Source organism: Lygodium microphyllum, chromosome 1 (genome assembly GCF_053477565.2).
Source record: "Lygodium microphyllum isolate KBCC chromosome 1, Lygodium_microphyllum_v1.1.10, whole genome shotgun sequence".
NCBI classification, from domain to species: domain Eukaryota; kingdom Viridiplantae; phylum Streptophyta; class Polypodiopsida; order Schizaeales; family Lygodiaceae; genus Lygodium; species Lygodium microphyllum.
The window spans coordinates 128,620,394-128,648,374 of NC_141135.1; the positions used below are offsets into that span (position 1 = coordinate 128,620,394).

General features: G+C 40.4%; 1 protein-coding gene across 1 annotated transcript; it reads left to right on the plus strand.

The window, feature by feature from the left end:
- Nucleotides 1-3,020: 3,020 nt before the first annotated feature.
- LOC148041672 (uncharacterized) lies at nucleotides 3,021-27,794 on the plus strand. The gene is made up of 5 exons (XM_087681153.1): nucleotides 3,021-3,988; nucleotides 4,655-4,767; nucleotides 26,541-27,036; nucleotides 27,312-27,487; nucleotides 27,574-27,794. The coding sequence occupies exons 1-5, from the start codon at nucleotides 3,318-3,320 to the stop codon at nucleotides 27,645-27,647; spliced, it is 1,530 nt and encodes a 509-aa protein (XP_087537279.1). The 5' UTR covers nucleotides 3,021-3,317; the 3' UTR covers nucleotides 27,648-27,794.
- The last annotated feature ends 187 nt before the right edge of the window (nucleotides 27,795-27,981 follow it).

A 27,981-nucleotide genomic window follows, 5' to 3' on the forward strand; every position in this document is an offset into this window, starting at 1 on the left:
GAATGGAGTATGGGAGAGAGATGTAGAATGAATAATAAGTTTAGTATAGAGTTTGTCCTGTGTAAATCTTATTTGAAAATGATCAAAGGATTTTGTTTCCTTTGGTTTGTCTAGTGTAAATTCTCTTTGAAAACAGTCAACAACTTTTATTTCATTGGGCTTTGTTGTAATTGCCATTAGTTGATGTAAACTGGTGTGAATGCCAGACCACTTCTTGGGAAGCTGCCATGAAGCAACATCTCAAGGAGAGCACATATTCCAAAATAACTTTGAAAATTATCTAAATTTGGGATGAAGCTAGTGATTGGAAAATTACACCATAAAAGCCTTATGCCTATAATTGTCTCTTAACCTCTCTAAAATTCTATCGAGTGTTACCTTAGAGGCATTGATCATGTGGAAATCAACATACAAAGGAAGGGAAGAAATCATGATGCCTCAATTTAAACAATCCATTACATGGTGATCACCAACATAAATAATTGCGGATATGTAACAATTCATCATATCCTTCCAAGACACACGTGCTGCCTTTGCACCTTACCAAAGAATATGCTCATCATATCTAGATGGCACACAAATATATCACCTACTAAATTGCCTATAATTTATAATCTATTTCTTGGTGGTCACTGACATGAATTACTATAGATATGCAACTACTTATATAGTTTCATAAAAAGTTGTGGCCAATTGCTGCCTTACTTTTGCCTTCTCTCACTTGCCCTTGCTTCTTGCAAATTATTCAACCCTCATCTTGAGGACCTTTATCTTCAACTTGATGTGCTCTCTTCTTGCACAATGTCCAATTCTATCATAACTTGCACCATATATGCATGATTCTGACAAGACTTGATGACTCATGCTCTCCCTATCTAAGCACATTGTACATAAGAATGTCAAACATGTAAACTCACCTAACAATAGAGTTTGGATCTCCAAACACATGACAACCTAGCCATGTTATATAATATGGCCATAGCAATGACTAAACAAATTATTATTACATGTAAATCCATAGGAGTTGCTAAAGATGCTTTGGCTAGTTGAGGGGGAGCCAAGGACAACCTTTGTAAGAAAATGACGAGGCAAGGATGGAGGGGCTCAGGGTAAGCACCCAAGAGGGTGTTATTAGGATGGAGATTTTGGAAGATCCAATCATGCTAGATGTAGTTCAAGCTCATATAATTGATTTTCTAGTCAAAGGTTCCTCTTTTGGTGGCACATACCCTCTCTCCATAGGTCATAATTGAGCATGTCCATCAAATGGGTTCATGTGCTAGAGAGAGAGAGAGAGAGAGAGAGAGAGAGAGAGAGAGAGAGAGAGAGAGTGTGTGTGTGTGTGTGTGTGTGTGAGTGAGTGAGGGTGACCTAACTCTCAAAGAGAGAGAAGGAGGCTTAAAATTCAAATCGATAGTTTGGAATAAAGCTACAGGCTCGGGAGGCCCTTTGGAGGTTTAGGGCCTCCTAAGTATGCAACTAAAATAATATAACAGTATAAATATTTTCTCATGGTGCTTTCTAAGCATGGACATGTGATTTGCTCTTTTTTAATGAATAAGGCAAGAGATACATATATTCATAAGAATTGATATTTACAACACCCTTAAAGTGTACTGATGAGCATGAGCTCTCTCCAAAATAGGTCAATGTGGTTACTTTTCATTTGACAATAGTGGCTACATAGACTATGAAGCATTTGTCTAGGTGGTTGCTTAGATGTTTACATGGAAGTGAAAACACAAACCATTGTAGCATCATTCACACAAAACAAGATGGGATTCTTTATTTTAAGATAATTTAAAACTATTCACATCAAACAAATAGCTTTGCACAAGAAGTGCTCAAAGTCTCACCATATACTAGTGGAGGAGGATGCTACATATGGTAACTGAATAAGTAGCTTGTTTTCCTTCTCGACAACAGTCATGAACTTTGATATAGAAAAGCATTTTAGGTAAATGTCAAATTTCAAGCTTGATGTTAAAGTAGTTTGTTCTACAAACACATATTTCCTTACATTGCCATCCATTCAAAAGAAAAGTTAGCAAAATGATTTTCATTACCATGTTTCCATCCTTAGATAATGGCAAAATTGCACAAATAGTAATGATTTTCTCAAAGGCTGCCATCACACTTATAGAAAGAGAGAAATGCATGTTTGGTGAGCATTTAAGCCCACCAAAACTAATGTTGAACATGGTCCTAATGGAAGGTTAGAGTAAATGGTTCCAAACTAAGCTCTACATGGGTTCTTATGTAAACATATCCCTAAGGAAGTGTGTGTGCACACCTTCGTCTTGCCATTTGTAATTGTAATATTTGTGAGAATTGCTCCCCTATGAGGTGGTGGTAGATGGAAATACATCATATTGAACTTGTTTGGATTGCTCCCTTCAGAGGCCACTAAGCACAACTTTCCTTCAATTGCAAGATTTTAATGCAAGTTGTGGTCAAAGGAACATGGCTACAACCTTTTTTGAGAAGAAGCTTAACTCTATCCTTGCGTGTAGTGGAATGAAAACATGCATAAGTTCAAGCCTCTAGTTGTATTACATGTAAATTCATCCATGAACCTATATAATATTAAAGTTCTAAAGGTGATGGCCTAGTGGTCAACACTTGGGCTCATAATTGTAAGGGTGTGGGTTTAAGTCTTCTTCAGTGCATCATGTGGATGGACACCTATGTTCACATTGTGCGTTTGTGTAAGTTGGGGTTCTTGCCCACTCAAACACTTGGTTGGTCCTCCTCTTTGATATACCATTCTGGCTATTGTTGGCTCACTCTCTTGGCCTATGATTGAAAGGGAGGCATGCCCCATAGTGGGCGTTTGGGCGTGTGTGTCTTACATCGGGAAAAAAAAAACCATAGTGTTGAATGTGTGAATTACTAGCACTTTTATGATTGATGGTGTATGGCATGCATCATATCTCATGGCTAGTGTAAAGTCTTATAGTGTATGCCCATAAGGCTTGGATGGATGTGCATGTGTGTGTGTGTGTGTGTGTGTGTGTGTGTGTGTGTGAGGGAGTGAGTGATGATTAAGTGTTAAAAGCCTGAGGAAGAATGTGTCCTAGCAGGCAGGTCTCAGTGAAGAAGTGAGAGCAAGAAAGGACGTCAGGAGAAAGGCCACACGGGCATGACCGACTTGGAGAGGCTGCCAGACACGCAAGAAGCAGCACCAGAGGCGTCCCGCCAGCAAGGCGCAGAAGAAGGATACTGACGCCCTTTGAAGTTCCTCCGACTTGAAGAAGCGTAGACATCCTTTGACTTGAGAATCTGCTGCGGCTCATCATCTGTGCTAGGGTTTAGGCATGAAGAAGAAGCTGAGGCCCCAGGGCCAGGACGAGGAGGCCTTCCTTGAAGACATGCGCTCAAATGTGGAGTTTAGGCACGGCCTCCTGCCTCTCAATTCGTCCTCCTCCAAAGGAGAACTTGCAAGCACCACAGACAAGGGCCATGGCCCGCACGGCCTGATAAATCAGTGGAGAAGAAGCCATGACTTGGATGACTTCAAGAAGCCAGGCACACTTCAAAGAGGAAGCAGGCCACATGTGCTGATGGAGCCAGGCCGCAGAGATGAGTTGAAGCTCTCTGTGAAAAGAGTAGATGATGCACAGCAGGATGATGCTGGGTCTAGAGCTGCTAGCATGGGGCATGTTACCATCAAACTGAAGCTCCCTGTGCGGACATGTTCTGACAAGGAGGGAATGACTGAGGCTGCTATTACAGGAAATGGAATAGGTCAATGGTCAGGGGAGAATTCTGATTCTAGAGGTATGGTTTTGGACAATGACGAAGATAGTTGCTCTGACAACTTACATGAGGATTCATCTTCACTTAATTGGCAGACAGAGAATCTGAAGACAGAAGCATGCGATACCACCAATTATTATCTCAGGCATAAGGTCTCCCAGTGGCATCTTAAAGCAAGCAGGATGGAGGCAGACATCTCTGAATCACGATTCCGCCATCAATACAAGAGGTGTTTTTCATTCTCGGCTTTGACCAGCACTAAATTTTTGGGAGTACATGCTACTCCTGTGCATTCCCTCTATGATGTTAATCATACACTGTATCTATTGTCTGTATGTATCAAGTGATGTTATAGAGTTAGTTGTTGACTTAACCCCCTTAGAGAACACATGTTTCCAAGACCTCAACAGGTATCACCAAGATTTCTATGATACACTCTCTGCATGATGTTCCAGCTTTGATGTAGACTTCTTTGTGTGCAGTGTGAAAGAAAGAAGTTAGCACTTTAGAGTAAACTGCATCACACGGCAGCGAATAAGTTAGTTCGTTAGACTAAACTGAGTCATACATTGGCTGACTGGTAAATGCTCAAGTCTGTCTAGATCATTTAGGAGTGAAACAAACAACAAAAATAGGTGCTTCATGTAATGGAAAAGTTTGTTCGAGTTGTTTGATAGGGGATGAGAAAGATTTCATTTTCTTATGCATTGAAACAAACGAGGCGAACAAGGTCTTATGTTGTCCATCCATTAGCAGTTATATTTGAGAACTTTGGAGCGAACACATGCTTAGAGTCCAGGATTTTTGATGTTTGGATGTGTGAAGTCCTGTCACTTGATGAGATCAAGTTAATGTAAGTCACCAAACCTCCTTATCTCTAGTTTTTACCTGGCAGGTTTCCTGTACTTTCTGGATTCAATAAGGGGAAACGGAGCTGCAGGAGAAAATTAGTTGGCCACCTAAAGAGGAGGCTTGCAATTTTATCTGGGAGCCTTACCTACCTGACAGGTAGTGCTTCATGCACTTTGTGTTCTAAATTTGCAAATATTGAATATTTGAGACAAATTATCAGACTATGTCAATTTGCTTCAATACTTGGGAGCTAGAGTCACTGTTCAGAGACGGCAGGTGCCATTTGTAATGGGTAAAATAAATCTCTGCTTGGTCACAGACTGGGGAGACAATCTCACATTCACCCCAGAGATCAGCATTTTGGTTTCTTACAATATAGGAAGGCAACACCATAATCAGTGTTCGAAGAGAAGTACAGAATGTCGCTTCATCAGGACTGCTGCATGTTTTTTACACACAAGTTCTGTAGACGTGTGTGACAGTAGAGACCATGTCAATGCTCACTTTCATGATTTTTGTAAAACCACATTGCAATGGCTTCAACTAGACTTTTGAAATGAGATAAGAGATTAATAAATATACAATATGTAGAAAGGGAGTAATGAAAGAGAGGAGCAAAGAAGAAGTTTTTTTTTTTCTTTTGGTTTGTTTGTTTTTTTTTTTTGGGGGGGGGGGGCGGGAGTGGGGGAACAGCAAAGGCATATGCTTAGAAGTTGGATTTTGATTGCAGATTGATACTTTATAAGAACCTCATTAAATATGGTTTGAGGATTTTGTGGTTTTTTTTTCCTCAATGGAAAATCTCTTCCCCTTCCAAGTGAATACAGAAGTCTAAATTCCTTGACTCCCTCGTAGATTGTTGCTATGACATGTCCATAAAAGATTATGAATCCCCCAATGTTATGATACTGGCTCTTAATCTTGTATCTAGTCTTGTCCATTGACTTTCACCATAGGATAATGCAAGTATCTTTGGCTAGTATCATAAAGCACACTCGTGTTTTGCAAATAGTGATTGTTGCATGTTGTCACAATTTTTTTTGGAAAAGGTATTGATTTCACAAAATAGTGGTATGATGAGGCCTTGAGAAAGTGTGTATGTGAAAGGAGGAAAAGTGAGTAAATTGTTAAAAACTTATCTCTTGCAAGGATGCTTGCAACTACTTGCAAGAGGGGTGGTACCCTTAGTGAGAATGAGGGTTATTGTGGTGGCCAAAAGGTGGTTGTGCAAGGCCTTCTGCGAAGGGGGGTCTATGGTTGTTTGATTAAGTTTTTGAAAAGCCTTAGTAATGACACTCAATGAAGAAATTGTGCTAACTATATTGCATGGCATCATGGGAGATCGTCCTACAATGTGAGATGCATCCGATTGCAACACGAATAGTATGTGGATGTCCTTGGCTATTTGGCAATACTAGAGAGATGGACTTTGATGAATCGGTTGTCGATATGATGTATGCATTGCATGTTCAATGAATCATGAGAGAGCAAACAAATGTAGCAGAGATGAGGAAAACTTACAATTTGAGCCTTTTGATGCAAGGAAAGGGTATGGAATAGGGCCGATAGGCTACCGCCATGGCATTTCGAAGCTTCTTTATTCATCTCTTTTCATTTGACAATTTGAGCTAATTAATATAAGTATTAAGGCTTAAGGATTAAGCCTTTGTCGTCATGAAACTCAAAGGCTTATTCCCAGGAGCCACCACTATCTTAAATTTTAATTTAGCTACCCTTCAAACACATAGCATGATCTTGTGAAGATGCACTTCCTTGAAGATACTATGCAAAAATGGAGGCATTGACTCAAGACTCATTAGATACAAAGGCTTGTAAGAAGGTGTAGATACTAGAGCTAGAGCTCTACTTGGTTTTTGATATTATTTGAGATATATAGTTTGGCTTTCCACTTGTTTCTTTTGGAGTTTATGATAGAAGGAAATGTTGGAGTATCAAGGAGAAATGCAAAAGAGGCTCATCACGCCACCATAGGATCTTGTGAATTGAACTTGGGGTCCCTTGTGGATTTGTAAAGAAGAGTTTTTATACTGTGGTGTGTGTGGAGCTTGGGTGAAGAGTATTTATGTGGTCAAAAATCCCTTTGAACATTTGTATGAAATAGCCACTTCTTTTGAGTTGTTTATTGTGTTATATCTCTACCAAAATTGTAATTCCTTCTAGCTTACTCGAGGGCATCATTAATATCCTACCCTATTTAAAAAGTGCTTAAGTTGTGTCATTGTTCATAACATTGTTTTTGATTTTGTCATTATTACTTATAATTGTTGCAGTTGTAATCATGCAAGGCGATCCTTGAACGGAGGTTATATTAATGTTGTTCTCAAATGAGTGGATGCTCATCTTAGAAGTACTAGTTTGTGTGGAGAGCGAGGATTCTAGACGAATTACTTGCTAGACGAATTACTTGTTTTATGTGATGTTGAGGTTGTAGCAGAAGAGGATTTTGCTCTTTGAATGCTATTTCTATTGTGTTGCTGTTTTGTAAATGCGTTGGTTTGCTCCTCTTCCTTTGTAATAAATTATGATGGAAAAGAAGCCTTGTAATGCGAGACTTTAGTTCCTTGTAAAGAAAGTTGAGTTTATAGTGTTTTGGACTTGGGTTTTTGTGCCTATAAAAATGTAGTGCCAATTAGCCAAGCTCCGCATTGCCCATTTTTTGTTTGTGCCTACAACCATGAGGATGTTGCCTCTTCAATTCCAACATGATCTCTTTAAAGGGGAGAAGAAGGAATGTGATGAGACTAACATCAATTCATGACTTGCAAAATGGATAGTGTATTTTGATTTGTATCTATCCAATGCTGCCTAGAGCATTGGGTAGATAGAAATCATATTATAGGGAAAGGCGTACGGTTGGTGGGCAAGCTTACGCTCTAAGCCAACAAGCTGGGTCGATATTTGATTCATTTTTCGGAAACGTTTCGTGACCAATGATCAGATTGAAAATTTTTGAAAATTATTTGAGCTTGATATGGGAAAGAAGAGCTTGTATGCATACTCAGAGAAATTTAAAGATTTATTGTATAAAACAAAGGCCTTGGATGATCCTCAAGCGTTGCTTTACATATGATGTCTTTTTGGATTGTCGCTGGATTACCATAATGAGGTGCCTTGCAATTCTTTTCACTCGTTCGAGGATGTCCATAGGTATGTGAATAATTTTGATAATACTTTGACTGTAAGTAGGGGTAGCCAATTGACTGGGGGCTTCCATCGAGCTGTTTGAATCTTTAAGTTGAAGAAATTATATACATTGGTAGATGTTAGTAGATTAGTGAGTTCATGGCTGAGTCTGTACATGTGAAACAACAGGCTGGACACTAGAGATATTTTAGGTATTTTATTTGTCAGTATTTATGGGGATTTGATATTATTTGCAGCCGGTCGGCCAGCATTTGACTGGCCAACCAGTCATATTTCGTGGCTTTTATTTGGCCTATATATTCTGAGACTCCCTCCTCCTCATTCATTCATTACTTGACGGTTCTTGGGGAGAGGGAGCATGTGCCAATGCCTCCACAATGGGTGACTCTCATTGCTTTTGTATTGTCTATGAGTTTTGGTATATGGATTCCATTTCTCCAGCATACATTTGAGTTCTCATCTGTATTGTGTTTTCTCTTTCTTTTCTTTTGTCTTGTGTTCAACAGTTTATTTCAGCGCATGTTTATGCTTCCATTGCCGCACCGCTTCTGACATGGTATCAGATTTTAGGATTCATGCTCCCGTTGTGTTTTCTTGCTGATTTCAGGATTGTTTTCACCCTTGCTGATCAGGCGATTGTTGCTCCAAGCAGGCGACCTATTTTACCTGCGTTTTTTGTTGACATCAGTATCTATACAACCTGCGTGTCCGTTTCAGTCTGCGTTTTGATGCCTCTTGTAACCAGCCTTCCTTTTGTAGATGGGTGGTAAACCTCTGATTACAACTTATCTACAACAACAAACAATTAATGCAAATCTGAAAATACAAATTTACCTATTGATCTTGGACAATGCACATTCGATTGGCCCCAAAATTGGCACCCCTTTCGGTATTTCTTTAGCTTTATTGAAGAAAAGGTTGATTTACAATGGGACTCTCCCGATCCCCTTCGCAATCCAAACTCCCCTTGCTGTCCAAACTGACTAGCAAGTCCTCAATTTGATTTGCCCCTTGATTTGGGCACTTAATTGGCCTTCATCCACTTCATGGACGATGGAAATGCCCCAAGTTCAATGGTTGGCTATCCCTCCACTTGAATTTAGCTGAAATTCACCTTCAACCTTGAAAAATCCAAGTCTTGGAGCTTCCAATTTTTGACACGCTTTGCGAGGCTGCTTCTAAACACAGTAGAGAAATTTGCAATTTCTTAGCCTCCAAGGATCCAAATGCTGAGATCTTCAGAGCAATGCTGCGAAATGGTTGGGAGATGACAGAGAAAGCTGTAGAGAGAGAAAATTCATAGTTTTGTCGCAAAGAACGGCTAAAAATCAGTCAAACGCAGCTGCTGCCTTGCCACAACAGCTTGTAGATGCAAAGAACTGAAGAAAATCAGTCATTTACTACTGCTGCCCCATCTTGACAGCTTGTAGGTGCTGTCACCTGTTGTTGATTGGTCTTCTCTTGCCCTTGGCTGCATCAGAAGGTCCTCCAATGGCTGCAAATCAGACCAGTAGCCTCTCGTCTCTCTCTCTTGCAAGTTGAATTTATAAAAATGCATCTCTCCAGCCTCTAAAGACGTTTTTCAGTCTTGTATGGGTATTTTGATAAGTGGCAGCCTTTCCAAATGGTTTTTTCAACATTTTTCATAATTAAATATTAAATTTCAGCCTTTACATACTGAAAATTAATCTAATAACTATTTTGATGCCCTGAAAAATAATCTGACTAGCCAATAATTAAATTGGCTAGGCAACTTCCATTCCCGAGTATCTCTGTGCCATCTTTGACCATTAGATTGGCATTAGGTACCATTAAACACCACTTTCCTAGTGTCTCCAACTGACACTTATAGCCAAATGAATGACCTAGGCCAACAATTGGTACCAGGTACTAACAAGTACCTGTGCGGCATAACTTATAGCAACTTTTGCCTTTGACATCTCGTGATTTCTTCGGTTCTCAGGCTTGCAAATTTACTCTAATCCTAGTTACACCTCACGTATGCAATGTTTTCTTAACCATGTGATTAAAAATTAATCCACATGTTAAGTGAGGTTTCAAAAATACATGTCTTCATGGCACCTCTACATCTTGTCTTGGTTGGGTGCTTGCATTATCAGGCCGTTTTTGCTGTTTTTGATAAAATTTGACTGATTTTTTGACTTTTTGTAGCAGCTTTTGTCTTATTTTGGTCAGATTTTGGGTTATATTGTATGTGCACTTTTTTTTTTTGTAGTCTGTGCTCGTGTTTTGGTAGTGTTGCCTCTCCAAATACCTTCTTTTCCCTACTTTTCTTCTCAATCCTCTACAAATGGCTCCTCAATGCACATCCACTGATGATACGCTACATGGAGATTTCCATGAGGCTTTTGCAACTTCAGAGAAGGGTTCGAAGACGAAGAAGTCGAAGGTCCGGTGTTACCACTGTGGCAAGAAAGGTCATTTACGGAAGGACTGCAAAGAGTTAGTGGCTTCTAGGAAGGAAAATAAGTAGAAGACCAAGCAAGATGTGGACTCCTCCAGCGAGTCATCATTTGCCTTAATTTCCAACTCAAATCCTCTAGTCAAGGTGAAGTCCAATGCGCGGAAGGGATCCTTCTCTTCAGATTGTGGGAAGGGCTTGGTGGCCCCTTCCTTAGTTGCTCTCTAGTGGTGGTGATGCGATTATCCCTCACAACTCTCTAGTGTCAAAGAGGGAGTGTGAGAGGGTGGTGAGATGGGGCAACTGTGCCTCATCTATATTTCTATACAGATGCACAGGATCTAGAGAGGGACATTCTTGATGCATCGACCGAAGTTTGACAGGCAGAAATCTTGGTGTTGGGATTGACATCCAGATTCATAATGGGATGATTATTTGAGAGAGCGGGTGGCTTTCGTTTGGAGCTTACATGAGGAAACACTTTGGCGGTTTGGCTAAAGGATAGGAATTCATGGTCATTTATGCGTTGCGGCATCGGTAACATGATGGTCATGTGTGCTATATCAGAGGCATCATTGACGGACATGAGGGCTGCTATGATTGTTTTCTATTTTTAGAAGCTGGTATGATTGATATCGATATTAGGTTCTCTCCGAGGCACCTTGGTGGTGGCTTGTGCACCCACTACTTGGGAATCCATGGTTCTACTTTGATGGACATTGTTGTATGTGCTGTGATGAGACATTATTATTATACCTTGTATTGTATCACATCAAAGAGGGTGTTAGCAGATTAGTCAATTCATGGTTGAGTCTGTACATGTGGTACAACAGGTTGGACATGAGATATTTTAGGCATTTTATTTGTTAGTATTTATGAGGATGTGGCATTATTTGTAGCCAGTCGGCCAGCATTTAAATGCTAGCCGACCATATTTTATGGCATTTATTTGGCCTATATATTCTCAAGCTCCCTCCTCATTCATTCATCACCTGACAGTTCTTGGAAAGAGGGAGTATGTGCCAGTGCCTCCACAGTCAGTGACTCACATTGCTTTTGTACTCTCATGTCTTGGTATATGGATTCCATTTCTCGAGCATACATTTGAGTTCTCATTTGTATTGTGTTCTCTCTTTCTTTTCTTTTGTCTTGTGTTCAGTAGTGTATTTCAGCACATGTTTATGCTTCCATTGTTGCACCACTTTTGATAGTAGCAACTCGTCAGCAGACTTCAAAGTTGATGGTAAGCGTAAGGTCATTGATAGTGAGAATCACTCGAAGAGCTTTTGTTTCATATGCCATCAGATGGATAAATTTCGTAGTGATCGTGAGTCTTTCCAGAATAAAAAGGCGAAGTCTACTTCCAAGACTTCAGTAAATGCTATTGAGGTTCCAAGTATTTATTTTGAAATTTTATTCGAAAGATGTTTTGTTAATGCTAGCAATAGCAACAGTAGTCCCATTAATAAAACTATTTTGGCTCGCATGATCTTTTAAAGATCACAAGGTATATAAATGACCAAGATGTTATAGTTTTATTTGATAATGATCTTACTTACAATTTTATTTCTTCTCATTTGATACGAAGATTGTGACTTTATACGCTACGTGTTGACTGAGTTTATTGTGTTCGATATGCGGAGGGCCCTATGGTGGATCGCTAGGATTGGATGGTATTAGACTTGGATCTTTTGATCCAATAGTACTATTAGATGATGGATTTTTGACTTACAAGCCTTGACCATGTGGATGTCATTTTTGGCATACCATGGTTCTTTGAAAAGTACTCCTCTTTATATATTGATTATAAAAATCATGTATTTTCTTTTGAGCTTGACGGTCGTCTCCATATGATCGTGGACTGTTAATCCTTCGAGATCGCAAAAAATAATGTACTTGTGATTTTAACAATAGAGTTTACTCAATGTATTTTTAATAAAATTGTTACTGCTTATATTTGTCTTGTTCAAAAAGTTCAATTGTTTGATTATTAATGTAATTCAATTTGTTTTAACAATAATCTTAATATGAGTTCAAATATGAGTGAGTATTTGGATCCGGTATTACATGACTATACTGATGTTTTTTTGGCCGAGCTACTCGACGGACTTTTGGAATTTTACGAAACTTTAGACCATAGGATTGAAACCTTGCTCGGTAGCCACCCCGTCTCTCGGCAATCTTATAGGTTTAGCCGGAAAGAGGAGGATGAGATAGCTAGGTAACTTTAGGACTATTTGGCTAAGGGTTATATTGAGTTCAGTAAATCCCCATGGGATGTGTCTATTCTTCTTGCCAAAAAGAAGGATGACACGATAGACTTCTGTGTTGATTACAAAGGTCTGAATAAGGTGACCACAAAAAAAAAAATCTATTGCCGAGGACGGATAATCTTATAGATCAACTTTGTGGTGCATCCCATTTTATCAAAGTTGATCTAAGGGTTGAATACTATTAGATATGGATAGATTCGAAGAATGTCTTGAAAATTGTGTTTCCAACGTAATATGGATATTATTAATTTTTGGTTCTATCTTTTGTATTGACCAATGCTCTCGCAACTTTCCAATAGATGATAAATGGTTTATTTTGTTTGTATTTAGGGAAGTGGATAGTTGTTTTTCTCGACATCGTTATTTATAGTAAGTTGTTGGAGGAGCATGCCAAACACTTATGTATCATGTTATGTCTTTTAAGATGAGAGCAATTGTTTGCTAAACTATCCAAGTGCAAATTCTTTCGCATGGAGCTGTTATACTATGGCCATGTTATCTTGATTGATGGCATTCAAATTGATCTTGAAAAGATATAAGTAGTGCTTAATTAGCCTATTTTGAGCCATAAGGCAGGTGAAATCCTTTTAAGGTTTTATTGGTTTTTTACAAAAACTCATTAAGGATTATACTTATACTCCTAAACCCTTGATACGTATGCTTAAGGATATTCGAAGCAAGAAGGAGCATGTTAGTCCGCCATGGTTGAGCTCGATCAATGCTTTCAAACATTGAAATGGCTTGCTACCACTGCACCAATGATGTAGATTATCGATCCGAATAAATCTTTTGAGATTCATACAGACATGAGTGATTATGCTTTAGGTGTTGTTCTTTATCAAGATGACCAGTCTATTGCATTTGAAAGCCGTAAGCTCATCGATGCCCAAACATGTTATACTATCCAAGAGAAGGAATTATTAGCAAACATTCATGCGCTTAAACTTTAAATTATAGCATCATTATTTGTATGGTGTCCGATTTAGTATTTGGATGGATCACCACTCTTTGAAATACCTATGTGATTAGTTCAATCTCCATGATTGAAAGGCGAGATGGACAAAGCTTTTGTAAGAGTTGACTTTGAAATTTGCTATAGGAAGGGTGAAACTAATATCGTTGTCAATGCTTTTAGTCAAATTCTTGAAGTCAAGGCCTTGTTCTTCTTTGAAATTTTGACTGATTTCTATCTTTCTCTTAAAGGGCGTTGTCAAAATGATCTTCACTTTGATAAGATTTAGCAACTAGTTCAAGAGGGACCTAGTAGCCTAGGGAGCTTAGGTGGTCTAGATGCTTGAAGGCTCTCTACTAAGAGAGAGATGGCTAAAAAGTACTCCATTTGAAATAGATTACTTTTTAAACAAGGCAAAGTATGTGTGCTCGATGATTACGATATCAACAAGAAAATTTTATAAGTGTCATGATGTACTGAGTGCTAGATATCCTAGTATATATCGGACTTTGGCCTTGGTTGTTATTTTTATTGGTTACATTTAAGACTATGGTTGAGTCTTATGTGCATGAGTGTCTGCAGTGTCAGCTTAACAAAGTTGAATGGCACAGACAGGTGGGGATGTTACATCCTTGATCAATCTTTGATAGAAAATGCAATAGCATTTTATGGATTTTATAGTTATATTGCTCCGTATGAATCGATATCATGATGCAATTTGGGTTGTGGTCGATCGATTGACAAAAATAGCTCGATTCATTCCTACAAAGATGACTATGAAAAGCCATGAGTTGGTTGGTCTCGTTGTTGAACATCTTCATAGACTTTATGGTTTACTTGGTGAAATAGTCAATGACTAGGATCTAAAGTTCACTGCTCATTTTTGACAGATAGTCTTTTAAAAATTGGCAACTTAATTGTCCATGTCTTTCTCAGAACATTCTAAAACTGATGGGCAGACCGAATGGACAAATCAAACCATGGAGGACAGGGTTCATGCATGTCTCTTGTAAACAATCTAATTAGAAGCGTTATCTTTCTCAGGTTGAGTTTGCCCATAATAGTGCTAAGCATTCGGCTATTGGTTATAGCCCATTTATGCTTATATATGGTTATGAGCTGAGACCTGATTGCCATAGAGCTTAGGGAGATGAACATGTAGTTCATAGTCGACTTTTTGCACAATATGCAAGAGACGTTGATAATTGCAAGGAGAAGCATCAAAACGGCCTAGGATTCTTCCATGTTTTATGCTAACCAACATCGTACTCTTAGAGAGCTTCAGGAAGGTTTGTGGGTTTACCTTAAACTCCCAAAGCGCTTGGATTAAATGACTACCGGTAAGTGCTATAAGTTGTCTCCAAGGTATTGCAGTCCTTTTCAAATTACCAAGAAGATAAGTAGTGAAATGACCATTGGAAATTTGAGTTTAACATGTGTTCCACGTGAGTCATTTGAAAGAACAACTGGGATAAGGTGAGCAAATTATTTTGATTGAGAAAGTTTCACAGCTTGAGAATACTAATCGTTATGTTCCACTCGAACTTGAACTCATAAGGGGAGAAGTGTTATGTCCTTGGAGAGTCGGATGGGTGCTAGTAGCATTGATTACACTGGTTATAGAGTGACTTAGTGCGAAGCACTAAGGACACTATGGGATTAGGGTAATCGAGCCCTATAAATAGGACTCAAGGCCCTATTGTGCACATTCATTGTGTGATCACCGCTCTTGGACTCTTGGCTTGTTGGCCGACACATGTGTACATCGAGATGGTGTGGTCGTGACCTGGAGTGCTACTTGCTCCCTGGCTAAGGGTTGAGCCCATTTGGCTCTACGGTTGGGAGGTGAGTTTGATGTCCAGTTCCTTTTATGGTGAGTTTGGCTTGTGTTGTCTCTCATTTGTAGGCTTGATCCTAGGGGAATGTTTCAAATTGTGCTTATAGTTGGTATTAGAGCCAACTCTCAACAATGGGCAAGGAGCAGGAGCAAAGGATTAATATATTTCACCTCCTTTCTACTATAGGTTACATGAATTTACTTTTTGACCATGGATGCTTTGTACATAGACCTCGTGATGCATTGGAGGTAGCATGAACAACTATGGAGGCAACATGTTTGGAGGCAATATCATTTGCCAACTTTGAGAGGTCCCTAATATAAGGGACATAGAGAGTGGAGGTTGTGTTGAGAAACCAAGTCATTCCAATACATTTCTTCTTCTTCATTTCTATTTTGGTTTCCATTTACAACCCCCCAAAAAGATTGCATTTGTATCATGAGTCATTGTTGGGTGTAAAGTTTCTTAATCTTTGTGTGTATAAACACATATGGGTGTGAATACATCATTTACAGCCTTTTTTATGTAAACATATATGGGTTCTATCTTGAGCCACATTGCGGTTAGTCAAGTGTGCCTATCACTCTGACGCTAAGTTAAAATGTTGAAGTTGAGAATGAAACTTAGGCAACAAGCCGTGCATCAACTTGACAACGGTGGAGGCATTCCTAGCATTCCGTGAGTGGGCAACCTCGTATGGAACAAGTGTGGGATCGGTTTGGGATTTTGACACTGCACAAGATTCCATAGGTTTTGTGAGTCTAGAACGTGTCTCATCAAGTTCGACTTAGTTGTAAAGTGTGACCCGTTAAAACGTATCTTGTCATTGAATGTATGCTTGGTGGAAAATAAGGTAGAACCATGAGGTGTTGGGAATGTGGGGTAAGGTGGATGTGGAGGATAAGATGGTGGTGGTGGTGGTAGTGGAGGTGTCAGATAAATAGGAGGAGGAAGAGATGGGTAGGTAGAAGTAGGTTGTGAGTGTCCAATGAGTGCCGATTGATACGGAGGCATTGAGGAGGAGGCATTGGGACATGTAAGCCCTATCCAAATATCGGTTGGGACACAACATAATGACCAGAGGGTCCACTCGATAATGCCATGGAGACAAACTATGGCATTAACAACTGATCCATACTCGGGAGAGATTGGGGCCATACCCATGCTGCAATGATCTTGAAAGTGTATGAGGAAAAGGTGGAATACCACCCGTCTAAGAAAGAGATGTGGTCCTAATGGCTGTGTCTAAGTTTGAAGAACTTCTCAGTGTGGTGAATGAAAAGACATGTGATTCTATATGAGATGCAACATGCAGTGCACTCAACGGAGGCTGAAAAGATGTGGCAGTGGAATAAGAGGGTGGGATGGGAGGGAGGTTAAATGGATTTGTGATAGGTGTATATGTGGGAAATAATGTGGGTTCCTTTTGTCCTTGAAATGCATTAAATTGAAATGATGATGATGAAGATACACTTGCTTCATTTTGACCTTTGAAAATAAAATTGTTTGAAGGAAAAAAGGGGGAAGGAATACTCACAGTTTCTTGTTTCAACTGCTTACCTAGTCTTGAGTTCATAAAGAAATATTTGCCTTTCTCATTACTCGTAAACCAGAAATTGTTTTGTATGTGCCCTTCATCATGAAAATTATCCACACCAATAGGAGAAGAGAATCATCATTAACAAAATTTGAAATGGTAAACATACTTGGCACCGGAGAGAATAAGTATGAAGGCAATGGAGTGTACTCTATGCCAGTTTCCACTTGCGGATGGCCAGTTCTAAGTGGAGATTCCACCCTTCTTGCATGGTCAGTAGATCGGTGCATCGAATTTAAAGCGTGAAATTCAGACTTATCTTCTATCTACTGTTGGGCTCTATGCATCAAAGTGAGATCGTACTTAGCTGTAGTGATCTTGTAAGATCGTGGAACTCCATGGTAGTCCAATGTTGATCCGGCCATGTTGGGAGCTTGTGAAGCAAGCTATGAGGCCCACTCTGACTCGTTCCTTAATGGATTTAGCTCGGATGTGAGAAGTGGTGTGGAAGCAGTGTTTGAATTCATCTACTCTTCTGTTGTTCCTGCTTCTTGTGTAGAGCTTTAAGGTTAAGGTCTAGGTTTCTCTTAGAGAACTCGGCTTGGATACCATGTGAAGAAAATACCCTAACACAGAAACACAAATAACACCGTACGACAAAGCATAGATTGATAGAAGAACACAATTAGGGTTAGGGTAACTCAGAGATAATGAACACAAAGAATGAATGAAATGATATGACTATTGAATATACAATGCTCGTGCAACAAACACACTATGCAGTGAATGAATATTGTACCTTGAACTCGTGTATCTCAAGGACCAGGGCATGGGTTTTGAGATGGAGAGTGTGTCGTACTCCAAATGGATCCTAAATCGTAGCAAGGTAGTTTCCGGATGTCGAAGACTAGTAAATGCAGCCAAGGAAGGCTAGATTTGATACAGATAGCAGTGCAAGAGAGAGTAAGACTAAAAACCTAGGTGAGGAGAGAGAAAGCAGTGAATGTAGTTGGGAGAAGAGAGAAAATAGCAAATGTAGGCTAGAAGGAGAGAGAAAACATCAAACCGCAGTCTGTAGGAGAGAAAACAATAGCGATAGGTTGAGGAGATGATGGCAATAGCTGGAGGAGAGAGAAAATTTGGAGGGCAAGAGCTGGGACTTGCAATCACAACAGTGTGCTGATGTGGTAGGTTGTATGACAGTTGGAAGACGAACAATAGTAGTCACCTGGCTGGAAACAACAGCAAACAGATGATAGAGGGCTGGAAATAGATGCCAGATGAGTGAAGACTGCAATGGATAGCTTGGACTGTGATGTCCTCTGCAAACGTGGCGTGGGCAGCAAGTTGTAAACACTTGAAACTTGGGAAAATGAGATTAAGGCTGAATGGAGGGCATTATACCTATTTATAGAAAGTTTGGGCCCTCCCAAGTAGGTTTGTGCTTATGGGATATAGACACTCTCTAGAAACGCATTTCTTTTAAATAAACAATGTTTCTTCCTTAATTAAGCATGTTTTCGGGCTGTTTAAGTGAAGCTAATGCATTTTTAGCTCAACAGTAGGAGATCTTGATACTAGAAAGTCTACTAGTGGATATGTCTCTACTTTGGATGGTGGAGCTATTTCTTGGTGTTCAAGGTTGTAGAAAATTGTGACATGGAATACTACAAAGGTTGAATATATTTTAGCCACAGATGCTTCTAAGAAAGCTATTTGGCTTGGCCGTTTGGTCAAGGATTTTGGTCTCTCTGCACGTACTCTAGTGCTTGGTTGTGATAGCTAGAGTGCCGTATGTCTGGCTAAGAATGCCATTTTTCATGCACGTACCAAACACATAGATGTTTGGTACCACTTCATTTGATAGGTCTTGAATGATGGTCTTGTCACATTGACTAAGGTCAAAACCCAAGATAACACTGCAGATGTTCTCACTAAGAGTCTTGCAAAGGCTCAACATGAGCATTGCATCCGATTAGTGGGAGTTAGCTTAAAGGTACCAGTTTGGGCCTTTAAGTGGGAGGTTATTGGGTGTCAAGTCCCTTAATAATCTTCGTGTATATAAACATATACAGATGTGAACACACCTTGTTACATTAATAAATGTAACTTATGGGGAGACAAGCGCGAGGGATGACCGTGCGGGGACCTTGGGCATCCGAACGGGGTCAAGGGGAGCCTAGAAAGTAAGTGAGCTTAAAGATAGTATGACTCACCTGAAGTTGATGGCTGGCAGTCGGCGGATCACGGTCAGGGAGCCAGCAACCTTCTAGGGGTGGCTGGGTGGTGAGACAAACGGAATCTCTTGTGCTATTTGGATTGAAGACAGAGGGGGGCACTTAGCAGAAAATCTTCGACCTCAAGCATTCACAGACACGTTATACTGGTATCAAAGCGGGTCACGTCAGTCGTCATCTTCTTGAAAAGAGCCGTTGAGCTACGTTTTGTTGAAGGGTTTTTCGTCCTTGTCTTCAGCCGAAGTGTGAATGGGTCCCGTCTGACACTTCCGTGTTGACGGGACAGCTGCTCAGCTGCAGACTGGCAACGCGACAGCTGCAGATTGGCGACGCCACAGGTGCAGATTGGCGTGGCGCAATATCAGCTAAAGATTGACATGGACAGCAGGATTGATCCTGCGCAGGCGTCGCCAGCAGGGACGGTGGCAATGCCATAGCAGCTAAGAAACGTGTTTCTTTTGGATTTGAAACTTACGAAACGTTTCTTATGTTGGGAATAAAGGCCTCGTGTCTTTTAAATGTGCTCGGGTGTGAACACACCCTTAGCACTTGTACTTACACATATATATCTATCTAAAAACCTAAAGGTACTGACTTGTCATTGTACCTAAAAATGTGCTCACTCTCTACTCTGCTCTCTCTCTCTCTTTTTGTCTCTCACTATGCGCAACGACAGTCTCTCTCGATCTCCTTGCCTAACCGATCCCTACAAATTGGTATCAGAACTGCGGTTGAGGCGTTCGTACTTCTCGGACTTCATGGGTGACAGGTCGTGCAAGCAGCCATTGAATATGTCGTGAGTTGCAGAAGGCGGGCTGTGGAGAGTGCGATAGGGCCAGGCTCCAGCTGACGATTGACTGTTGGACTGATGAGTGGGGCGACGGCTGGCAGTGGGGTGACGGCTGGCAGTGGGGTGCTGACCAGCGTGGCGATGATCAGCAGGGACTGACAGGCGTTTGCGTCATGCGATTCACGGGCGTTTGTCTTGTGTGGCGTGGTGGGTCGATAGGGCTGATGACATGTGGGTAGCGGGCAGCAGTCGGCAGGATTGGGCAATGTAGCGTGCAGCAGCCGGCTCATGGCAGGCAGCAGCCAATGGGCGCGCTGCACGGTGGGACAGGTCCCGTGCGTGGTAGAACGGTCGAACGGGGTCAATGGACCCCGTCACATGCTTACACAAAAAAAGGGGGGAAAAATCTTTTCTTCTAAATCTCCTTTGAATTTGCCTCTTCTCCTCTGGGCGTTTGCCCGCGCAAGCACAGTGTGTAGATCTGTGCAAAATTGAGCTAGAAATTTGGGGCTTTTCCCGAATTTGGGGATCTCAACACATAGTTGGACAATCTGACTCAGAAATCGCAAAGTCAGTGCACATTTGCCTGGGAAGTTTGGGGCTTTTCACATTTTAGTGAAATTCTTTCAATTTCACTGAAATTAGTGCATGTAGGACTTGGAAAATTTGGGGATTTGTCCAGATTTAATGCGAGCAAGATGCAATAGTGATATCTGTCTTAGAAATTGCAGGAATTTGTGACATTTGGTCCTCGACATTTGGGGCTTTGAATGTACATGCGCAAATTGGGCTGAAATTTACCCAATTTCTCAACATTGATGCACATTGGACCCGGTGCAATTTGGGACTTTTGCAGTTTGGGCGAAATTTGTGTAGCATTCGGTCATTTTATGTACATGCAGGTTGAATTCCACTTGTTGGACATCAACACTTGGTAAAATTTGGGGGTTTTGCTGAAATTTCTCTATTTTGGCAAAATTGGACTGTTCTATGCATTACAGAGGAAATGCAGATGTGTGTTTGATGCTTTGAGCACAAAATTTTGGGGCTTTTGACCGTTCGTGTCTAATTTTATGCCTGTGGGTACATGTACAATAGAAATTGCAGCTGAAATTTTGGGATTCCTCATGTAATGTGATGCATATGCCCTTGCAACAGCTTTAATCAGTTGGATAATGCTGTAGCACATGGTTTGGTGCTAGATCTGAAAATTTAATTACAGATCTGAAATTTGTGCTGCTGTGTGGTCATTTATTGCTGATTGGTACTTGTTTGTACCTTGGTCACTTGGGTGCCAATTTTGGGCCTGCATTTGCTGTTTCTTAGTCACATTTGGGCTGAAAATCATGGCTGGCAGCAATGACAGCAATAATCTGATGCACATAAAGAAGCTTGAAGACGCACATAACTTTGCAGTTTGGCAAAAGCAGTGCTACAATATCTTGTTACAAAAGAAGCAAGCAAAGCCGATCAAAACCAAAGGGGCAAATCCCGTGGACATGGATCAGGACGATTGGGATGAGTTAAATGAGCTTGCACGCTCAACCATAGAGCTATCGATCTTTGATGCCTTGTTGTTCAACATTGAAGGTTTGGATTCTGCATATGCTATATAGATTAGATTGGAACAACTGTATGCACAAAAGAGTTCTGCAAGCAAAGTGTATTAGCTGAAAAAGCTTATGGATTTGCGTATGAAAGAGGGTACAGCAATGTCTATTCACTTGAGTGAGTTTAACTCCATTTTCAGCCAGTTGGTTGCCTTAAAGTTCATGATTGACAAGGAATTTAAGGCTACTTTCTTACTTTGCACTCTATCAGAGAGTTGGGATACATTCAGGATTGCTATGAGCAATTATAATGTAATCCTTTTGTATGCTGATGTAGAGAGTGCTCTACTTATGGAAGAGATGGATCGACAGAACAATGTATCGAGTAAGTCTTCCAGTGCTTTGCATACTAGGGATAGATCACAGGAAAAGGGCAAATATGATAGCGAGGGACGCAGTAAATCACGTGGCAAAGATGTTGAATGCCATCATTGTGGCAAGAAGGGTCACTTTAAACGTGATTGCTACAAATGGAAAAAAGAGAAAGAAAAAGGCAAAAAGATAGTTTATAGCAAGGAAGAGAAGAAGGACAGTCAGCCTAAGAAGAACAATGTAAAAATTGAAGGGGTGAATGTAGTCACTCATGACAGTGACAGTGGGAGTGATGTACTCTTTGTCTCTTCACACTTTGGTGCACATGTTTTACTTGCAGATATAGATGATGACATGCATACCTGGATTTTTGATTCGGGTGCTTCCTTTCATGTCACCTCTCATTGTGAGTGGTTTTCCGCCTATACAGGGGGTCGACATGGTGTTGTCTATCTTGGGGACAACTATGCATGTGAGATTGCAGGTATTGGCAGTGTGCAGTTACAATTTCAACATGGCTCTGTCTTTACACTTAAGTATGTACGGCATGTACCTCAGCTTAAGAAGAGCTTGATCAGCACAGGGTAGCTAGATGATAATGGTTTTCATATCACCTTTGGTGATGGAAAATGGAAGATTTGTAAACAATCTAGGGTTATTGTCAAAGGTTGCAAGAGTGATACTTTGTATCCACTTCATGTATCTAGTGTACGTGACCATGTTGTTGTCGTGACCGAGCAGCCAAGCGTTTCTTTGTGGCATGGCTGGTTGGAACACATGAGTCAAACATGAATGAAAGTGCTTTCTCGTTTGGGATACTTGCCTTGTCTTTGTTATGCTGATTTTGAGCATTGTGATCATTGCATTTATGGTAAACATGCACAGACATCTCACAAAAAGTCTCTTTCTTTGAAATCTTATCCTCTAGAGTTAGTACATTTGGATGTATGTCAAATGCTAGGATTATCTTTAGGGAAAAAGAAATATTTTGTCACCTTTGTCGATGATGCTACACGGAAAGTATGGGTTTACCCTATTCGTAGCAAGGATGAAGTGCTTGAGAAGTTAAAAAAATTCTTGGCATTGGCTAAAAGTCAGACAGATAAGACACTTAAATGTCTTCTCTCTGACAATGGTGGGGAATATGTATCCAAGGCCTTTCAGGCATTTTGTGATAGCAAAGGGATAAAGAGGGAGCTCACTGCCCCTTATAATCCGCCCCAAAATGGAGTTGCAGAGCATATGAATTGGACCATATAGGATAAGGTTCGTACGATGCTGTCTCATGCTGCATTATCCCATGGTTTTTGGGCAGAGGCTGTTATGATAGCCGTTCACTTGATTAATCGGTCACCAAATAGGTCTTTGGGGGAGGGGGGAGTGTCCCAAGGAGTAGACAACCTGGCAGATTTGTTCTTGGTGCAATTAATGTGGCTGAATATGTCACGTTGGCAGACTGGTGAATCGTCTTGCTTCAAGGAAGCAATGGACAGACAGGACAGCAAGAAATGGTATAAAGCCATGCCTTTAGAGATGGAATCTCTTGAAAAAAATGGCACTTGGGACTTGGTGCAGTTGCCTAAAGGGCAGAAAACCCTTACATGCAAATGGGTTTACAAGATGGTCACTTCTGGTTCCTCACCAAAGTACAAAGTAAGATTGGTTGCAAAGCAGGAGCATGAAATTGACTTTGATGAGATTTTCTCTCATGTAGTCAAGATGACTACATTGAGAACCATTTTGGGCTTGGTTGCAGTTGAGGATATAGAGCTCATACAGATGGATGTAAAGACTGCGTTTTTACATGGTGATTTGCATGAAGACATATATATGCAGCAGCTTGAAGGGTTTGTTGAACAAGGGAAATAAAAAATGGTATGTAAACTGAAAAGAAGTTTGTATGGGCTGAAACAAGCACCAAGAGAATGGTATCATAAGTTTGATACATTCATGCAATCCCAAGGTTTTCATAGAAGTCAAGTGGATCACTGCTTGTACACCAAGAAGGCAGTAGATGGCAGCCTGATTATCTTGGTTTTGTATGTTGATGACATGCTGATTGCTGGCAGGGATACTCATGCCTTGGATTCATTGAAGTAAAGCCTTCATGGCAGCTTTGAACATGAAGGATCTTGGTGATGCAAATCACATTTTTGGCATGCAAATACTTAGAGAGATAGATTGAAAGGCTTACTCTATCTCAGCAGGAGTATGTCTCCAAAGTTTTACAGTGTTTCAATATGGACGGGGGGAAAACAATTGGGGTTCCATTGTCTCCATATGTGAAACTTAGTGCAAAGGACAGCCCTACATCTGATGATGAGAAGGTTGAAATGGCCAAGGTACCATATGCTTCAACTGTTGGCAGTTTGATGTATGCTATGGTTGCTACACGTCCTGACATTGCCTTTGAAGTGGGAGTGGTTAGCAGATACATGGCAACCCCTGGCAAGAAGCATTGGGATGTAGTGAAAGGTATTATGAGATACCAAAGGCACATAGGAGTTGTGCATCTGCTTTGGAAAGCGGAAGGTGTCTGTTGTTGCCTTTATGGATGCAGACTATGCTGGTCATGCGGACTGCAGGAAGTCCACTACTGGGTATGTGTTTACTTTCACAGAAGGAACAGTCTCTTCGGAGGCTTTATGACTTTCACGTCTGGTAGAAGAGCTTGGCATCACAGAGTTACCTATTCTCCATTGTGATAGTTAGAGTGCTATCATGCTAGCACGGAATTCTGTCTTTCATGCAAAGACAAAGCACATACAGGTGAAGTATCACTTCATTAGAGATGTACTTGATAGCAAAAGCATTGAGCTTGTCAAAGTGCATGCAGATGATAACCCTACAGACCTTCTCATGAAGGGTCTTCCAGCAAAGCGGTTTTCTTATTGCCGACAGATGATGGGAGTTGGATAGATATATGTATTTCAGCTTTGTACATACTTAGACTTAGCTGATTCTTTTCTTCTCTTAAGGCACATTGTCTTTAGGTGGGAGGTTGTTGGGAATAAAGTCCTCGTGCCTTTTAAATGTGCTCGGGTGTGAACACACCCTTAGCACTTGTACTTACATATATATATCTATCTAAAAACCTAAAGGTACTGACTCGTCATTGTACCTGAAAATGTGCTCACTCTCACTCTCTCTGTCTCTCACTGCGTGCAACGACAGTCTCTCTCGATCTCTGTGCCTAACCGGTCCCTACATCTTAAAGTATGAAACATTTTTGAGAGTAAAAAACGTGGGCGTTTTTATTTTTTAATATTTTTTTGGTGAGTTGGGACCCAAAACATGGTTTTTTTGACAAAAACTATTGGGCAATGTTAAAATAATGATGATGATGTGTAATGACTCATGAGGGCTCAAGATTTTGGGTGAGAGATTGATGTTTTTGTGATTTTGTTTAGTTATTGGACTTTGCCAATCTAGTATCTATTCTTGTATTATACGACCTTAGTCTCATTTATAAGTTATTTATGATATATTACGATTCATTCTCAATTTTGACATTTTGTTAGTTTGTTTTGAAATGAGAATCATGATATTGCAACTTGACTCAATCCATATTATAGATAGGCTATTTACATGTTAATTTCAATTTTCCTTGTATGATATGTATGAATCATAATGTTTGAGTTCTAAACCATAGTATAGCTTTCGAAAGACTAACTTTGACATAAGTGACAAGTCAATAATGGATCAGGGATATGTAACGTATAATGTATTATTCTCAACTGACTCTATTATCACAGCTCAATTACCCATTATTTGTTTAAGAGAGAGTTCCATAGAGGTTTAGAACCTCTTTCCCCAGTCAAAACTATTAAAAATCCCTATATTAAAAAACTTGCATTTCTTATTTTACCCCCTCTTGAAAGAAACTTACGAAACACGTTTTTGACATTTCGTTTCTAAATGTTTCTGACGTTTCTGGCTGCTATGGTGTTTGCCAATTATGCCATTAGGAGGTAGAGAGAGAGGAACATTGTCTATGACAACATATGATATACTATGAGATCAGAGGGCTCTTCCGAGAGGGGTTTGGGCCCTCTTTGTAGGGTGATGGAGTATGGGGATCAGAGAATGTATGTTTTTATTTCTATTAGAGATCAGTGAGGCATAGGGAGAGTCTACTAAGAGACAAGATATCAGATGTTTACCCATCTGTACGGAGGACCCTCACATATTTCTTCCATTCCCGCACGTCCAGTTGGCACACTACCAATGACATTGATTGTGCAATAGGCAGGCACACATGACGCAGTTCATGCTGCTTGCGCACTGGGACCTTGCCGCGATCATCATTGCTTTGACAGATCTCAGCCATTATTGCCCGCCACAGGAAACACATGCCTCACTGCTGTGGCCTGTCCATCTTGGATCTCCCCATGAGAAAGACCTTTGACTAGAGGAGAGGGTAGCAACCCCATTGATCATTCTCGCTGATCAGCAGAGGGCATGTTTTCATTTTTTTCAGTTTATGTTTTACTCATAAAATATTGCACTTACAGTCGATACGATAGTTCAGTTAGGTCATTTATTCTTAGACATTTATTTTATTGTTCTCATTGATGAGACAGCACTAACTGTTGTATCCATTGTTTGGGTCTCATAGGCCATTCTAGCATCTTTAAAAACATTGATATATCTTTCTAGTTCTCTGTGCACACGTGTGTATGCATGCGAAGGTGCAGCAGATATGATGTATTTTGCTTGAGGTGCTCTATTTTAGAAGATTGCCTTTTTGGTGATGTGCTTCATCCTTAGCGGCAACACATTTTTCCTTGCAGGTAAGGCAAGGCAGGGTGGGAAATGTGCTTTATTATTGAAATCCTCAGTTCATGACAGTTATCCACAGCTACAAAATGATGTGTCCAGGAGACAACCACGGAAGCCACATTATTGGGACGGTGAAGAGCTGACTGATTGTTTTGGAAGAACAAACAGGCTTATGCTTGCATGCACAAATGATGGGTACTACAGAGATTTTAAGTCACAAAATTGGATGGGGAAATTTTACATGTCATCCTCTTCCCCCAGTATCGCCTCCCTCCAGAACAGCCATAGCGCCAATGAGGATACAGGAGGCAAGAAAGAGAATTGCTCTGCTCCTGCTGTCTCTGTTCCTGCTTCCAATGTGCCCAGCTGTCAAGTTCAAGGCTGCAAAAATGATCTCTCTTGTGCGAGGGATTATTACAAGAGGCGGAAGATCTGTGAATGGCACTCCAAGGCCAGCAAGGTGAATGTGGACAATATAGAACAACGGTTTTGCCAGCAGTGCAGCAGGTATTATTATTTCTGTAAAGAATGTGTTATCTTTTTTGCCAAAATCCTCAAACCAACAAAAGGGATTCCCATATGCCACCCTCCTTAAGGTCAAGCTTTTGACCTTAAAGGGGTGTTGTACTGTAGAGGCCCTTCTATATCTCCTCAGCCTCATCATCCTCCTCATTCTCACTGTCGTCATCATCTCATCCTCACCATCACCATCTTCACTGCACCCTTATCCTCATCACTTGACTGGCAACAGTTCTAATGTTCCATCCCTAATTTGTGAGCAGGTTTCAGATTTTGTCTGAATTTGATGAGGGAAGGAGAAGCTGTAGGAAGATGCTTGCAGGCCATAATGAGAGGAGGAGAAAGCCCCCGTCAAAATCCAGAGTAATATCAAGGAAATCTAGGCATGGTGACTCTAACATCTCAAAGACACTGCAGGTGTATGTAAGGAGGAAAAAGCGTAAGTAATTTGTCTTGTCCTCATTCTTTTACCCCATCTCATCTCTTTTTACTCTAGTAATCTCAACTTGTCTTCTTTTTCTGCAGGATTTCTAGATGCACCTCTAAATTCCCAGGTTGAAAAGAGTATGTTGGAAGAAATGCAGCTTGATGAGGATTAGTGTAATATGGAAAGGATTTCTGAATCTGTTCCCTCTGTATACTTAATTAGTATGTATGACGATCAGTGAGCTGGACATCTCTGTTTATGGTAGAGAAACTTGATCACCAGCAAAATGATCAATATTAATACAGTGAATGTTTGAATATGCTTGCTTTAAACAATCAAGATGAACACATAGAATGCTTCTATGCACGTGTACATACAAGTATACAAGAATAATAGATTCCTAATGCCATGTCTTGCGTTTGGCCAACTTCATAATCAGAATGGTGATATAAAACTGGGTCAGGAAACAAAAGCAACGAAATAGAAGTTTTTAACAAAGGTGCCGA

Coding starts and splice junctions, on each gene's coding strand:
- LOC148041672 (XM_087681153.1), top strand. CDS start 3,318: ATGAAGAAGAAGCTGAGGCCCCAGGGCCAGGACGAGGAGGCCTTCCTT. Junction 4,768..26,540: donor GAGCCTTACCTACCTGACAG/GTAGTGCTTCAT, acceptor TTTTCCTTGCAG/GTAAGGCAAGGCAGGGTGGG. Junction 27,037..27,311: donor TTTTGCCAGCAGTGCAGCAG/GTATTATTATTT, acceptor ATTTGTGAGCAG/GTTTCAGATTTTGTCTGAAT.